General features: G+C 32.7%; 1 protein-coding gene and 2 pseudogenes across 1 annotated transcript; 1 reads left to right on the plus strand and 2 right to left on the minus strand.

Moving 5' to 3' along the window:
* Positions 1-6,022: 6,022 nt before the first annotated feature.
* On the plus strand, positions 6,023-11,416 carry LOC113856992 (annotated as a pseudogene).
* A 221-nt stretch (positions 11,417-11,637) lies between these two features.
* LOC113856993 lies at positions 11,638-13,131 on the minus strand (annotated as a pseudogene).
* A 1,524-nt stretch (positions 13,132-14,655) lies between these two features.
* On the minus strand, positions 14,656-15,511 carry LOC113856995 (50S ribosomal protein L14, chloroplastic-like). The gene is made up of 2 exons (XM_027488697.1): positions 15,241-15,511; positions 14,656-14,993 (listed from the first exon to the last, which is right to left on the minus strand). Exons 1-2 carry the CDS (start codon positions 15,509-15,511, stop codon positions 14,656-14,658), a joined length of 609 nt encoding a protein of 202 aa, XP_027344498.1.
* Positions 15,512-15,801: the final 290 nt, after the last annotated feature.

The following is a 15,801-nucleotide window of genomic DNA, read 5'->3' on the forward strand; positions in this document are numbered from 1 at the left end:
TTCTTCGTTGATATACATATCAATTATCCTATCATTTTTCTTTTTTTTTTAGTTTCCTAGACTATAATATGAATAGAATATGGAAAAAGAAATATTCTATAGAAGAAAGAAAGAATATTGAATTAAATTAAAAAAATAGAATAAAATAGAATTTAAAATAGAAAGTATAATAAGAATAAAGAATAATATGTATATAAAGAAAAAAAAAAGAATATATAGAATAGAAAATAGAATAATGAAAAAATTCAAAAGAAAATAATTCGTTTATTAAATAAACGAATTATTCGTAATTAATATAATAATATTAATATAATATAGTTAAATATTTTTTATGAAAAATAGAATAAATAATATTAATAAATACTAGAATCAAATTAATAATACTAGAATCAAATAAAAAGAAAATATTCTAAAAAAGGAGGATTTGAAATGCGAGATCTAAAAACATATCTTTCCGTGGCACCAGTAATAAGTACTCTATGGTTCGGGGCTTTGGCGGGTCTCTTGATAGAGATCAATCGTTTTTTCCCAGATGCATTGATATTCCCCTTTTTTTCATTCTAGTTATTGGCACAGCACGGGAAGGGGTGAAGAAAATCAATTCAATATCTGTAATTAATTAATTAATTCCCTCTTCTTTATTTCTTATTTTTGAGAATGAAAATTTTTCAATTAGAAAAGATAAAAGTGGATTCAGCCTCAGTGAAACTCGGAATCTGGTCTAGGCTTCAATGGAATTGAATTAAGAATTTCATTCCATTTCTATTAATAATAAATAGAGTGAGACCAAAAATAAAAATGGAATGGATAGGAAGGGGGCAAAATATCATACAAGATACTTAAATGAAAACTAAAATATTGTACTGCGATTCGAAACAAAATATAGTTCCAAATCATTATATTACTTAATGATTACTGTACTACATTAATTGGAACGAAATCTTTCAGAAGTTTATTTCGAATTATTAACTTTTAATATTTTTCGTTCCTTTTTTCTTCTTCGCTTCGACTTCGAAAATAGAAGAGTTAAGTGAATTAAAAACCCAAAGGAGAGGTTCATGGCCAAGGGTAAAGATATCCGAGTAACTGTTATTTTGGAATGTACCAGTTGTGATCAAAAGAGTGTTAATAAGGAATCAACGGGTACTTCCAGATATATTACTCAAAAGAATCGACACAATACGCCTAGTCGGTTGGAATTGAGAAAATTCTGTCCCTGTTGTTGCAAACACACGATTCACGCAGAAATCAAGAAATAGAGAAAATTGATCGCTTATGTGTTACCTTTCTAACCAAGGAACATAACATGTAATAAAACAATCTTTCATATATGTATATAATTTTTAATTAAATTATATACATATATCATTATAGAACATATATTTCATTATAAAACATATATTTCATTATAAAACAAAAAAAAAAAAGAAACTAAGAATAGAAAGAAAAAAAAAACAAATCTTCTTTTAAGAAATGCGATTTTTGGAATAGGAATAAACAAACCATGGATAAATCTAAACGACTCTTTCTTAAATCCAAGCGATCTTTTCGTAGACGTTTGCCCCCGATTCAATCGGGGGACCAAATTGATTATAAAAACATGGGTTTAATTAGTCGATTTATTAGTGAACAAGGAAAAATAATATCTAGACGCGTGAATAGATTGACCTTAAAACAACAACGATTAATTACGATTGCTATAAAACAAGCTCGTATTTTATCTTCGTTACCTTTTCTTAATAATGAAAAACAATTTGAAAAAAGCGAGTCGACTGCTAGAACTGCTACTGTTTTAAAAAAAAAAAAAAATAGAGTTACTCCTTAATTGAATTCAAATTTGTATCTAAACTCAAATCAAACGTGGATTGATGTTTTGTTCGAAAACTCCAACAATTCAATTTGGGTTGTTATATTGTAATAAAAAGGATAATCCGTTAAGAAGAATAAATCTTTTTTTGATTCAGCTTGGTTGTTTATTTTGATCACTTTATCATATGAATTCTAATTTTATCATACAAATCTCTATTCTATACCTTCCCGGAGCTCAGTCTCCGGGAAATTTTAGTTTTTATGAGCTCGTTGGCAATCATAAAAAGACAATTCTCTTTTAATATAGCTATTTGTGCAACTATTTTACGATTAAGAAGCAATTGCTTCTTGTATAGATTATAGATGAAATTATTGTAAATATAGTATATTTTTGGATTCTCGCGAATTACTGCATTTATTCGACTAATCCATAAACCGCGAAAATCTCTTTTTTTCCTATCTCTATCCCGATGAGCCGAAACCAAAGCTTTAATTTTCTGTTGAGGAATAGTTCGAGTAAGTCTTGAATGAGCCCCGCGAAAGCTTGATGTAAATAAACGAATTTTTGTCCTCCGTTTCCGAGCTATATATCCTCGTTTAATTCTGGTCATTGAGTAAATGAGACTTTGGTGAATAACTATTTCATTTTTTTCTTTCAGTTATTCTTTTCTTCTTCCTAGTCTATTAATAACAAAGATGGATTCTTCCAATGTATAAAAAAAAAATTCCAATGGCTTTTGCTACTATAACCTTCCCAACCACGATTTTTTTCTAAGTATTTAATTTAACTTTGAAATAAGAAATTGTATTGATACTAGGTATCAAAAAACATAGTAAATTAAATAGGATATAGATAAAAAAAAGAATGGGTTCCATCGTTTCTATGATTCTTTTTTAAACGACTAGGTCCTCTCTATACACCGGAGCCCCTTCTTTCATTTAATCCTTATTTAATCAATGTTATTGTTAACTTGTACAGTTCACATTCTTTGGCTCTACCCATGAAATATTTAGTAATAGGTTTTTTACAACGAAATCAAGTTATACAGTAACGGTGTTTAAGTATGAAAATTAGCTGGGTAACTGACCTTCTTATTCCGTTTTTGCAAAATAAATTAGGGGCATAATTTTTCTTTAATAGTATTTTCTCCGCTTAGTGGGTAACCATTTGTTACCAATGGAAAAGTGTTTCTCATCTTAAATTGCAAATTGGGGTGATTGGGTTTACACCAATCGAAATCATAAATTTTATATATGATAGAAGAATGCTTATATTATTAATAGATTTTTTTTTAAGTTAAGATAGTGTGAATGGAGTTCTTCCATTCACACTATCTTAACTGATCGCTAATACTGAAAAAATGGGTTTGGTTTCTTTTTTTTTTATTAGTAGAATGATCTAAACGAGTCACACATACACCCTGGTACATGTCCCTCGGCGCTGAGGGCATCCCCGAAGAGCGGGGGATTTCGTGACATTTCGGATTGGCTGTCTTGTGTTTCTAATAAGTTGTTTCATAGTTGGCATGGTGGATCCTATAGACATAATGAGCCGGTTTAGATCAATCCTAACCCGATGATTATGAATTACTTATATTTTATTAATTTAATAGATTAATTAATAGAAAAAAAAAGTTATATTAAATTAAAAGGATTAAGGAGATAAAATTCAATCTCAAATCCTGTATTTTTTTTTGAGAAGAATCTTAGTTACTAATTGTTTATTGAAGTGCTATAATATCAACAATTCCGTGGGCTTGGGCTTCTGCTGCTGACATAAAAACATCCCTTTCCATATCTTCAGATACAACCCATAAAGGTTTACCCGTTCTTTGTACATAAACCCTTGTGATAGTTTCACGCAGTTTCAGTAGTTCTCCCGCTTCCACGATAAATTCTCCCGTTTGTGCCTCATAAAAAGAACTAGCGGGTTGGTGGATCATTACCCTGATTATATAACTTTATAAGTCTTTTCTTTATCTTGATAAAGATTTTGATGCGGATTTTCCCAATATTAGTCAATATTTTCTTTCGTCCTCAAACTAAGGTGAAAAGAATAAATACAAATAAGAAAATAAATGAGCAAAGATAAGATTCAATAACCGTACAAGCATTTTTTGCGTATTGATGCATACGGCTTTTCTTTTCCACGTATGCAATTTCTTTTTTTCCTCTATGGATAGAGTATTTTCTCTATGGATTTTTTTCCATTGAAGAAAAAAAAATAGAAAATCTACTGGGTTTTTTGGATCCAGATCCTTAAATAATAAATAATACAATAACCAACCTTCCTTTTTCTTTTTGAGTATTTTTTTTAAATACTATGATGGTTCCGTTGTTTTCTTATTTCGTCTTTTTTGTTATTCAGCAATCCGAAAGTTTCTTGTTTTTTATCATATGTTTTTTATTTTCTAATTAAAATAAATATTGTTAGACATAAATATTGTTAAAAGCTTTTTGGTATGAAAACTAAAAACAAAAAAGTCTGTGACACTAAAACTAAACTAGGTTCCTGATAGATCAGATAAAATCGTAAAAGCCCTCTCTTTCATACTACTTTTTCGATACATAATCAAATGGTTTAAAAAACAAAAATTTGTATATCGAATTCGAAGTACCATGCTATTATTACTTAAGTATTTTTATGGCGAAGGTATAGTCTTCATATATATTCTCAAATAAAAGAATCATTGGCGCCAAGCGTGAGGGAATGCTAGACGTTTGGTAATTTCTCCTCCTGCCAAAAGAAAGGATCCCATTGAAGCGGCTAATGCCATACATATTGTCTGTATATCTGGTTGTACATATTGCATAGTATCATAAATAGCCATTCCGGGTATTATCCACCCACCCGGAGAATTTATAAACAGATACACATCTCTGTTATATTTTTCTATACCGAGAAATAGCAGAATGCCAATAAGTTGATTCGATAGTTCACTATCGACCTCTTGGCCTAAAAAAAGTAATCTTTCTCGATAAAGTCGATTGATTAGGATTTAATCTTATACCTTAAGAGCCGTACATGCACCTTTTGATGCATACGGTTCACTAAAAATCATATAAACAAAAAGGAATCAATGTGTCTATTTCAACCCTCTTTCCCTTTTCATAATGGACTCTTTCGAATTTTTAACGAAAAAAAATGTACTAAATTTATTGAACTAACTTCTCATTGATGTATTGCTTTCATCGAGATCGAACACAAATCACAATGTAATTTCTTGTTTCTGAATGGACTTCCTCAATTCTTTTAGGTTTCTTTTCTACTCTAAGTAAGGATAAGGATCTGCCCGATTTTTATTTGCACATATAGGACAAATATTACAATACCATGTCTTTTTGTTACGACTTATCTCTTCTCTGAATTTATTATTTCATTTTTTCTGTAAAATATATGATATGATAGAAGTAGTAATTGTGGATATATTACCAATTGGTTTTTTTCTAAACAGAGTCTGGATACTTCGTTTTATTGGTCCAAGCAAGCCAACCATAAATTATTTTGAATTTCGAATAGTAATCTGGATACCCCCTCCAAAAAATAAAAAATCGATCGAATTGCACTTCATTACACTTCACGCTCCAAATTTTGGATGATTCAATCATTCTTTTTTGGTGGTGAAAGAGAGGATATCTCAATCGGGGGGGAGAACGGGGAAATCCCGTATGACCAAATATATCTGACAAGTCGCACTATATATCAATCCAAGATGCATTTCCTTCTCCAGGACTTCGAAAGGTTACTTTTGGAACACCAATGGGCATAAAATAGAGAAAAAAAGAAAATAAAATAATATATTTAACTTTAGTGTGGAAACGTAAGAATGGGTTTATTGTGTTAAAAACAATTTGCTTTTATTATATTGTATTTTTTATAAATCATAAAAAAGGGAAGAGTAAAGATAAAGATAGAGTAAAGTTGTTACGAATGGGTCCTTGGGTGATAAACGAATATGTCTGCATTTACATATTTAAATACTCATAGAGAAAATTGTCAACCCCCCCTTCCCACCATTGCGTATTCTTACTTATCGGGTATAGAATAGATCTGCTTCTTCTTGTTCCTACAAATATGATTGTTCCACTATTACTAAACACTATTACTAAAAAACTAGAACAAACATTAATTCTTTCTCCGAGATAATCTACTAAAAGGTAAAAGGTGAGAATCCATAGTATAGTTTTTTCCAGTGCAATAAAGTTACATAGTGTCTATTTTTTGTTGATATAAGGGGTATTTTCATGGGTTTACCTTGGTATCGTGTTCATACTGTTGTATTAAATGATCCAGGCCGTTTGCTTTCTGTTCACATAATGCATACAGCTCTGGTTGCTGGTTGGGCTGGTTCGATGGCTCTATATGAATTAGCAGTTTTTGATCCCTCTGACCCTGTTCTTGATCCAATGTGGAGACAGGGTATGTTTGTTATACCCTTCATGACTCGTTTAGGAATAACCAATTCGTGGGGCGGTTGGAATATCACCGGGGGGACTATAACGAATCCGGGTATTTGGAGTTACGAAGGTGTGGCCGGAGCACATATTGTGTTTTCGGGCTTGTGCTTTTTAGCGGCTATCTGGCATTGGGTTTATTGGGATCTAGAAATTTTTTGTGATGAACGTACCGGAAAACCTTCTTTGGATTTGCCCAAAATTTTTGGAATTCATTTATTTCTTGCAGGAGTGGTTTGTTTTGGTTTTGGAGCATTTCATGTAACAGGATTGTACGGTCCTGGAATATGGGTGTCTGATCCTTATGGATTAACGGGAAGGGTACAATCCATAAATCCCGCATGGGGTGTGGAAGGTTTTGATCCTTTTGTTCCGGGGGGAATAGCTTCTCATCATATTGCAGCAGGAACATTGGGCATATTAGCGGGTCTTTTCCATCTTAGTGTGCGTCCACCGCAACGTCTATACAAAGGATTGCGTATGGGAAATATTGAAACCGTCCTTTCCAGCAGTATCGCTGCTGTCTTTTTTGCAGCTTTTGTTGTTGCTGGAACTATGTGGTATGGTTCAGCAACTACCCCCATTGAATTATTTGGTCCCACTCGTTATCAATGGGATCAAGGATACTTCCAGCAAGAAATATATCGAAGAGTTGGTGCTGGGCTAGCCGAAAATCAAAGTTTATCAGAAGCTTGGTCTAAAATTCCTGAAAAATTAGCTTTTTATGATTACATCGGCAATAATCCAGCAAAAGGGGATTGTTTAGAGCGGGCTCAATGGATAATGGAGATGGAATAGCCGTTGGTTGGTTAGGGCATCCCATCTTTAGAGATAAAGAGGGGTGTGAACTTTTTGTACGCCGTATGCCTACTTTTTTTGAAACATTTCCGGTTGTTTTAGTAGACGGAGACGGAATTGTTAGAGCCGATGTTCCTTTTCGAAGGGCAGAATCGAAATATAGTGTCGAACAAGTAGGTGTAACTGTTGAGTTCTATGGTGGCGAACTCAATGGAGTCAGTTATAGTGATCCTGCTACTGTGAAAAAATATGCTAGACGTGCTCAATTAGGTGAAATTTTTGAATTAGATCGTGCTACTTTGAAATCAGATGGTGTTTTTCGTAGCAGTCCAAGAGGTTGGTTTACTTTTGGACATGCTTCGTTTGCTCTACTCTTCTTTTTCGGGCATATTTGGCATGGTGCTAGAACCTTGTTCCGAGATGTTTTTGCTGGGATCGACCCAGATTTGGATGCTCAAGTAGAATTTGGAGCATTCCAAAAACTTGGAGATCCAACTACAAGAAGACAGATAGTATGATAGAGCATTCTTTTGTTCCTTTTCGACTTTTTTTGTTTTTGTTGTTATGATTTGAATTTGACATAAAGAACCAGATAAATCTTGATTCGACTCAAAACACTTTGTTTTCACTTTTTTTCTTTATCCGAGAAATGAGCTCCAATAAACAATAAACAGGTATGAAAGCTATAATTGTAAACCACGATTAAATCTATGGAAGCATTGGTTTATACATTCCTCTTAGTTTCGACTTTAGGAATCATTTTTTTCGCTATCTTTTTTAGAGAACCCCCTAAAGTTCCAACTAAAAAAATGAAATGATTTTTCATTATCTCAATTGAAGTAATGAGCCCCCAATATTATATTAAGGGCTCATTACTTCAACTAGTCCCCATGCTCTTCGAATGGATCTCTTAGTTGTTGAGAGGGTTGCCCAAAAGCAGTATATAAGGCATACCCAGTAAAACTTACAAGTAAACCAGATATAGAGATGGCAACTAGGGTTGCTGTTTCCATTATAATTCTAAAAATTCTTAGAATTCCAAAATTTCAAGACCACAATGGATCTATAGGATATAGATCCTATATTTACAGCGGAATGGTATACAAAGTCAACAGATCTCAATCAATATAAAATAGGATTTATGGCTACACAAACTGTTGAGGGTAATTCTAAGTCTAGTCCAAGACGAACTATTGTAGGGGATTTATTAAAACCATTAAATTCAGAATATGGTAAAGTAGCTCCGGGGTGGGGAACTACTCCTTTGATGGGTGTTGCAATGGCTCTATTTGCGATATTTCTATCTATTATTTTGGAGATTTATAATTCGTCCATTTTACTGGACGGAATTTCTATGAATTAGATTCACAAGAATCAAGTAACTAGCTTTTCAATAGAAAACTAAGGTTAAGCATTTAGGTTTTTTATCGTTAGCCTATTTCATTTTGATTTGGTAGTTTGATCGTGAAACTTCTTTGTTTCTGTATTTCCGGAATATGAGTGTGTGACTTGTTATAATGGATCTTATTGATAGTACAGAACATAAAAAAAATGGATCTGTCATCTTGATAGAGATGATTTTACCCCGTCAGATATTTATTCTAGTATCTGGAGTACGGAATATAGAAAATCAAAAATATTCTTAAAATATTAGAACTATGATTCATACTAAATATTTAGACCTCGTAACTGGATTTAAAAAAACTTTTCAAAGAGTTGAAAGAATAAATTGAAAAATGAAAATTATTTAAAACTTCCGTCGATTATCTTTATTTTGATCAACGGACAAATGTTTCTTTGTTCTATCTATTCATTGAATAAGTGATGATCCAGCAGTTCTTACTCAGGGAATTTTTGGACTTCGATTAAAGGTTTTTTTTGAATCATCGTGGTCATGATACGAATCTGATGTTTTTTTAATTGATTCATATGGTCCTAACAAGAGAATTCCTATCAATAATAATAATTAAGAAAACAGCAGTAAAAAAAAGAACATTACACACAAATAAAAAATGGAAGTAAATAATAGAATATTCAAGAGGCCTACTGTAAATAAAGACGAGTGAGCCGACTTGATATTTTGGCATTATAACCACAAAGAATAGTTTTCGGATTTCTATTTTTTCTTATCTTCCGAAAAGATTGGAATCATAGGATTCCGTTAAGAAGTTTCAAGCTTTCTATTACACATATCTGTTTTCATTACAACCAGTATTTGGGTATTTTTGTTTGAGCCGTACGAGATGAAATTCTCATATACGGTTCTCGGGGGGGTACCTTAGTTTACCTATCTCAATAAAGTCTATGATTGGTTCGAAGAACGTCTTGAGATTCAGGCGATTGTCGATGATATAACCAGTAAATACGTTCCTCCCCATGTAAACATATTTTATTGTTTAGGAGGAATTACACTTACTTGTTTTTTAGTCCAAGTAGCGACGGGATTTGCTATGACTTTTTATTATCGTCCGACTGTTACTGAAGCTTTTGCTTCTGTTCAATATATAATGACGGAGGCTAACTTTGGTTGGTTAATCCGATCAGTTCATCGATGGTCGGCAAGTATGATGGTCTTAATGATGATTCTGCACGTATTTCGCGTGTATCTCACAGGTGGCTTTAAAAAACCTCGCGAATTAACTTGGGTTACCGGTGTAGTTTTGGCTGTATTGACCGCATCTTTTGGTGTAACTGGTTATTCCTTACCTTGGGATCAAATTGGTTATTGGGCAGTCAAAATTGTAACAGGCGTGCCCGAAGCTATTCCTGTAATAGGATCCTCTTTGGTAGAGTTATTACGCGGAAGTTCTAGTGTGGGACAATCCACCTTGACTCGTTTTTATAGTTTGCATACTTTTGTATTACCTCTTCTTACTGCCGTATTTATGTTAATGCACTTTCCAATGATACGTAAGCAAGGCATTTCTGGTCCTTTATAGTAAATATGAATCATAGATATTTGTAATTAATCATTTCTTATTTGGGGGAGGAATATATTTCATTGCTACAAATATGGATTATTTAAAAGAATAAGACATGTATTTGGATATTTTCCTTCAATTTAACAAAATTGGATTATTATTATTTTTTACATACACGAATAGTTGAAGGGAATTCTACGAAGAAGAAATGGATTATGGGAGTGTGTGACTTGAACTATTGATTGGGCCACGCAGATATATGATTTTCTCTTATCTGCCACATTTGAATTTACAATTCAATGTGTCTTTATTCCAACTACCACGCAAGGTCCGTCCCTACAGAGGATAGGCTGGTTTCACTTGTAAAGAATCTTTTCTATGATCAGACTCGATCATATCCTGCATGAACAGGCTCCGTAACATCCAGTAAAAAAAGTGATGTGGGATAATCTGAATTATATTTTCTCTATTTCACTGAACTTAATAGTATGGAAATGCATTCATTTCCTATGCATTGACTCGATTTATGATACTATCGGAGTAAACCAAGTGGATCTAAAGAAGAACAGGGGTTAGATTATATTAGTAACAAGTAAATCCTTTGTACGTAAAAAGTTCCAAGATTTTTTTTTTGGGGGGGGGTAAGAATTGCAAGGTTTGAGATCACCCAAAAAGCACTATTCACTTTGAAAGCCTACTTGGGTATTGAGCGTTTACTTAAGTTTACTTAATAATAAAAGAACTTAATTTTTTTTTTTTGCAGATAAGATAATTGTAACTTCGGAGAAGAAAATAAGGTTTATTTTCTTACATGGAATCTTTCTATATGTGTGGATAACATATGCATTTTTTCTATGGATACATTCGAAATGTTTGATTCGTGCTCGAGCCGGATGATGAAAAATTATCATGTCCGGTTCTTTCGGAGGATGGATCTATAAGAATTCACCTATCCTAATAACAAAAAAACCTGACTTGAATGATCCTGTATTAAGAGCTAAATTGGCTAAAGGAATGGGTCATAATTATTATGGAGAACCTGCATGGCCCAATGATCTTTTATATATTTTTCCAGTAGTAATTCTGGGTACTATTGCCTGTAACGTAGGATTAGCGGTTCTAGAACCATCAATGATTGGAGAACCCGCGGATCCATTTGCAACTCCTTTGGAAATACTACCCGAATGGTATTTCTTTCCCGTATTTCAAATACTTCGTACAGTGCCCAATAAGTTATTAGGCGTTCTTTTAATGGTTTCGGTACCTATGGGATTATTAACAGTACCCTTTTTGGAAATGTTAATAAATTCCAAAACCCATTTCGCCGTCCAGTAGCAACAACCATCTTTTTAATTGGTACCATAGTAGCCCTTTGGTTGGGTATTGGAGCAACATTACCTATTGAGAAATCTCTAATTTTAGGTCTTTTTTAAACTTTTTAATTAAATGGATTCAATTGTGAAATAAAATATCATGCCATGTATATTGTGTATCTAGGGAGAATTCATTTTGAAACGACTAATCCCTAGATACATCTTTTGGCCTATTCCGAGTATATGGATTTATTCTAAGGATTCAAATTACACATTTTCACCTTTATTTTATAAATAATAAAAATATGAAAAAAAAAAACCAATGCCAATGGATTTCAAATTTATGCGAAATGCTTTTCTATTTCTAAAATGTCTAATATATGTTTTACATCTTCTACACGAAAATGTTCCATTTCCATAAGGTCTTCTTGACTATTATTCAAAAGTTCTAATAATGTATGAATATTGGATCTTTTGAGACAATTATAGATCTTGGGAGGCAATTCTAATTGGTCAATAAAAATGGATTTCAATGCTATTCCTTTTTTATTTTTCCTCAGTTTATCCTTAGCCAATATATCATGAAAAGTAAAAAGGGGTAAAGTAACCTTGTGTTGATTTTTTTCTAAATGAAAGGGATCTTCTTCTGCATGTAAAAAGGGAATAAATAAATCAATCAAATTCCGAGAGGCTTCATAAAGCGCCTCTTTAGGAGTTAAACTCCCATTTGTCCATATTTCGAGAAAGAGTATCTCTTGTTTTTTTTTCCCATTCCCATAGGAATGAATACTATGATTTACATTTCGAACAGGCATGAATACAGCATCTATGGGAAAACTTCCGTCTTGAAAGTTTTTTAGTGTTTTTATACGATATCCGCGATTCCTCTCAATTTTTAATCCAATACACAAATTAATAGGTTCTGTTAGGTTGGCTATATGTTGTGTATTATCAATGATTTCCACAGAAGGTGGTAAAATGATGTCTTGAGCAGTTATATATCCAGGACCTTTGAAACAAATAGATGCGTCTTGAGTTCCATACAGATTACTTCTCAATACAATTTCTTTCAAATTCATTAAAATTTCATGTACTGATTCTTGAATACCTACTATGGTAGAATATTCATGTGGTATTTTCTCCGATTTTGCACGTGTAATACATGTTCCCTCTATTTCTCCTAGCAAAACTCTTCGCACTGCAATGCCTATTGTATCGGCTTGGCCTTTCATAAGTGGAGACAGAATAAAGCGTCCATAATAAAGACGTTTACTGTCTACTCTTGATTCAACACACTTCCACTGTAGTGTCCGAGTTGATACTCTTATTTTCTCTCGAACCATAGTAATATATATATATTTGATCAAACCCTTGAATTGTTTATTTCTCTTGAAATCTTTTCCATGTTTATTTTTAATTTTACACACGTCTTTTTTTCGGAGACCTACATCCATTATGTGGCATAGGGGTTACATCCCGTATAAAATTTAATAGTATACCACTTCTACGAATAGCTCTTAATGCCGCATCTCTTCCGAGACCGGGGCCTTTTATCATGACTTCTGCTCGTTGCATGCCTTGATCCGCTACTGTTCGAATAGCATTTCCTGCTGCGGTTTGAGCGGCAAATGGTGTACCCCTTCGTGTACCCTTGAATCCACAAGTACCGGCGGAGGACCAAGAAATAACCCGACCACGTACATCTGTAACAGTCACAATAGTATTGTTAAAACTAGCTTGAACATGAATAACTCCCTTTGGTATTTTATGAGCATGCTTACGCGAACCAATACGTCCATTTTACGCGAACCCATTTTTGGTATAGGTTTTGCCATATTTGATTATTTCATAAAAATAAGTCCGAGATATATGGATATATCCATTTCATTCAAAAACGGATCCTTTACTTTTTTCTAACTAGTTTCTAACTAGAATTCATATTCGATTTATATATATCAATTGTATTTTTATATTAATCGACATCGAATATGAATTTTTGAAATAAAATTTCAAATTGGAAATACCAATAATAAAAAATTTCTTCTAATATTTTATAAATATATATTCTAATATTTTTATATTCTATTTTTATAGAAAATCCTCTTTTGTGGAAATATTATCCTTGTCTTTGTTTATGTTTTGGATTGGAACAAATTACTAGAATTCGCCCTCGCCTGCGAATTAATCGACATTTTTCACAAATTTTACGGACGGAGGCCCCTATTTTCATATTTGTAATTCCTTAATAAGTTAATACCAAATCTATTTATTGGAAGAAAATAAGGTTTCCTTACATTTTGAACTTGTACCCCCCCCCCAAAAAAAAAGATTGTTGAAATTAAAAAACAGTCTAATTAAATTGAATTTTTTATGCTTCTTTTTTTTTTCTACGGGCGTATACATATAAACATATAAAAAGTACGTCGAATCTTTTGAAAAACATAGCTTATAATTCAATTTTGATTATATAAAGGAATCTGAAACATACCCCTGGGAATTTATTCATTCAGGAATTAAATCCTCTTGAATCCTTTTTATTTTTTCTTTTTTTTTTTCCAATTCCAGTTTCAGTTAAACCCCCTTCGCACATTCACTAGTATATGAGGGGTGGGTGATATTCTAAATCTGTGTTTTCTCTCTCTCTTTTTGACAAAAATGGATAGAAATTTCTCATCTAATTCGTATTTCAGAAAGATTACCATATATAACATAAAATTTCTCCGCCTATTTTTTCTAATCGAGCCTCTCGATCTGTCATTATACCCCTAGAAGTTGAAAGAATTACAATCCCCATGCCTCCTAAAATTTTAGGGATTCGTTGATAATTAGAATATATTCGCAGACCAGGTGTACTGATCCGTTTTAAATTTAAAAAACTTTTATATGATCCTTTCTTATTTATTCTATACCGTAGAGTTAAAACTAAATAATATTTGTCGCTTTCCCTATGTTTTCTGACGTTTTCAACAAAACCCTCTCGTAAAAGTATTTTCACAGTGTTTTCGGTGATGTTAGTAAATGGTATTTGAACCATTTTTTTTCTATTCATATCAGCATTTCGTATATAGGTTATTATGTCAGCGATGGTGTCCTTACTCATGATAAACGAAAATGATTGTTGCTCCTTATTTTCAATATAATCAACATGCTCGTTTTTCTATTTTTTTTCATTATTTCATTTAGATCATCCAATATATTTCATTTAGATCATCCAATATTAATATGAAATAGATAATAATTGTTATTTCTAATACTTAGAATAATTACTACAAAAGGGATATGTGTGAGATATAATATATTAATTAATCCATTTTCATTACAAAACAAATATATCCATATCACGGTTTTGCCTTATAATTTTATAATACCTCGGGTGCTAATGAAACTATTTTAGTGAAATTTAACTGTCTCAATTCCCGTGCGATTGCACAAAAGATTCGAGTTCCTTTTGGATTTCCTTCTTGATCAATGACAACTGCAGCATTATCATCATACTGAATTAGTATACCGTTGCTACGTTTGAGTTCTTTACAAGTACGTACAATTACAGCTCTGATCACTTCTGATCTTTCTAAGGTCATATTTGGTACTGCTTCCTTGATTACAGCAACAACAATGTCACCAATATAAGCATATCGTCGATTACTAGCTCCTAGGATTCGAATACACATCAATTCGCGGGCTCCGCTGTTATCAGCTACATTCAAATAGGTTTGAGGTTGAATCATATCATTTTTTTGTTCTTTCAGTCCAAAGATTGAAGTAAAAAAAAATATTCTGTGTTCAAAAATAAGGAACTTACAATTGCATTTTTATGTTTTCATCCTAAAGCCCTCTTTCCTTTGGTTTTCATTATTATCCTGAAATAATGAATTGAGTTCGTATAGGCATTTTTGAGGCTGCTAAAGAAATAGCCTTTCTGGCTATATTTTCTGATATCCCACCCATCTCATAAAGTATTTTCCCAGGTTTAACGACAGATACCCAATATTCGGGAGATCCTTTTCCCGAACCCATACGCGTTTCGGTGGGTCTTACTGTAACTGGTTTGTCTGGAAATATGCGTACCCATATTTGTCCACCTCGTCGGACATTTCGTGACATTGCTCGCCGTCCCGCTTCTATTTGTCTAGACGTGATCCAAGCGGGCTCAAGTGCCTGAAGAGCATATCTTCCGAAGCAAATATTATTACCTCGATAGGATATTCCTTTCATTCTTCCTCTATGTTGTTTACGAAATCTGGTTCTTTTGGGGTTCTAGTTGATGGTTGTTTCTCAATTCCATCTCTATTACAGAACCGTACATGAGATTTTTCATCTCATACGGCTCCTCGCGAATGAAACGATTCCAATAATATATATATATAAATCGATTTAATCGATAAAATAATATACACTAATATACATATGTTTAATGAATAATAGAATCGCGGGATTTTTTGAGATTTCATAGAATCTATTAGTCTATTGGAAATTTGTATATCTTGTTTTGATATATAACTTAA

Source organism: Abrus precatorius, unplaced genomic scaffold (genome assembly GCF_003935025.1).
Source record: "Abrus precatorius isolate BTA unplaced genomic scaffold, Abrus_2018 Scaffold143, whole genome shotgun sequence".
In the NCBI taxonomy this organism is placed as follows: Eukaryota; Viridiplantae; Streptophyta; class Magnoliopsida; order Fabales; family Fabaceae; genus Abrus; species Abrus precatorius.

What these genes read in the sequence shown, in the direction of transcription:
- LOC113856995 (XM_027488697.1), bottom strand. Translation starts at nt 15,511, where the DNA reads ATGAAAGGAATATCCTATCGAGGTAATAATATTTGCTTCGGAAGATAT. An exon ending in GAAAATACTTTATGAGATGG is followed by an intron (nt 14,994 to 15,240) that starts GTGGGATATCAG and finishes ATTTGAATGTAG; the next exon opens with CTGATAACAGCGGAGCCCGC.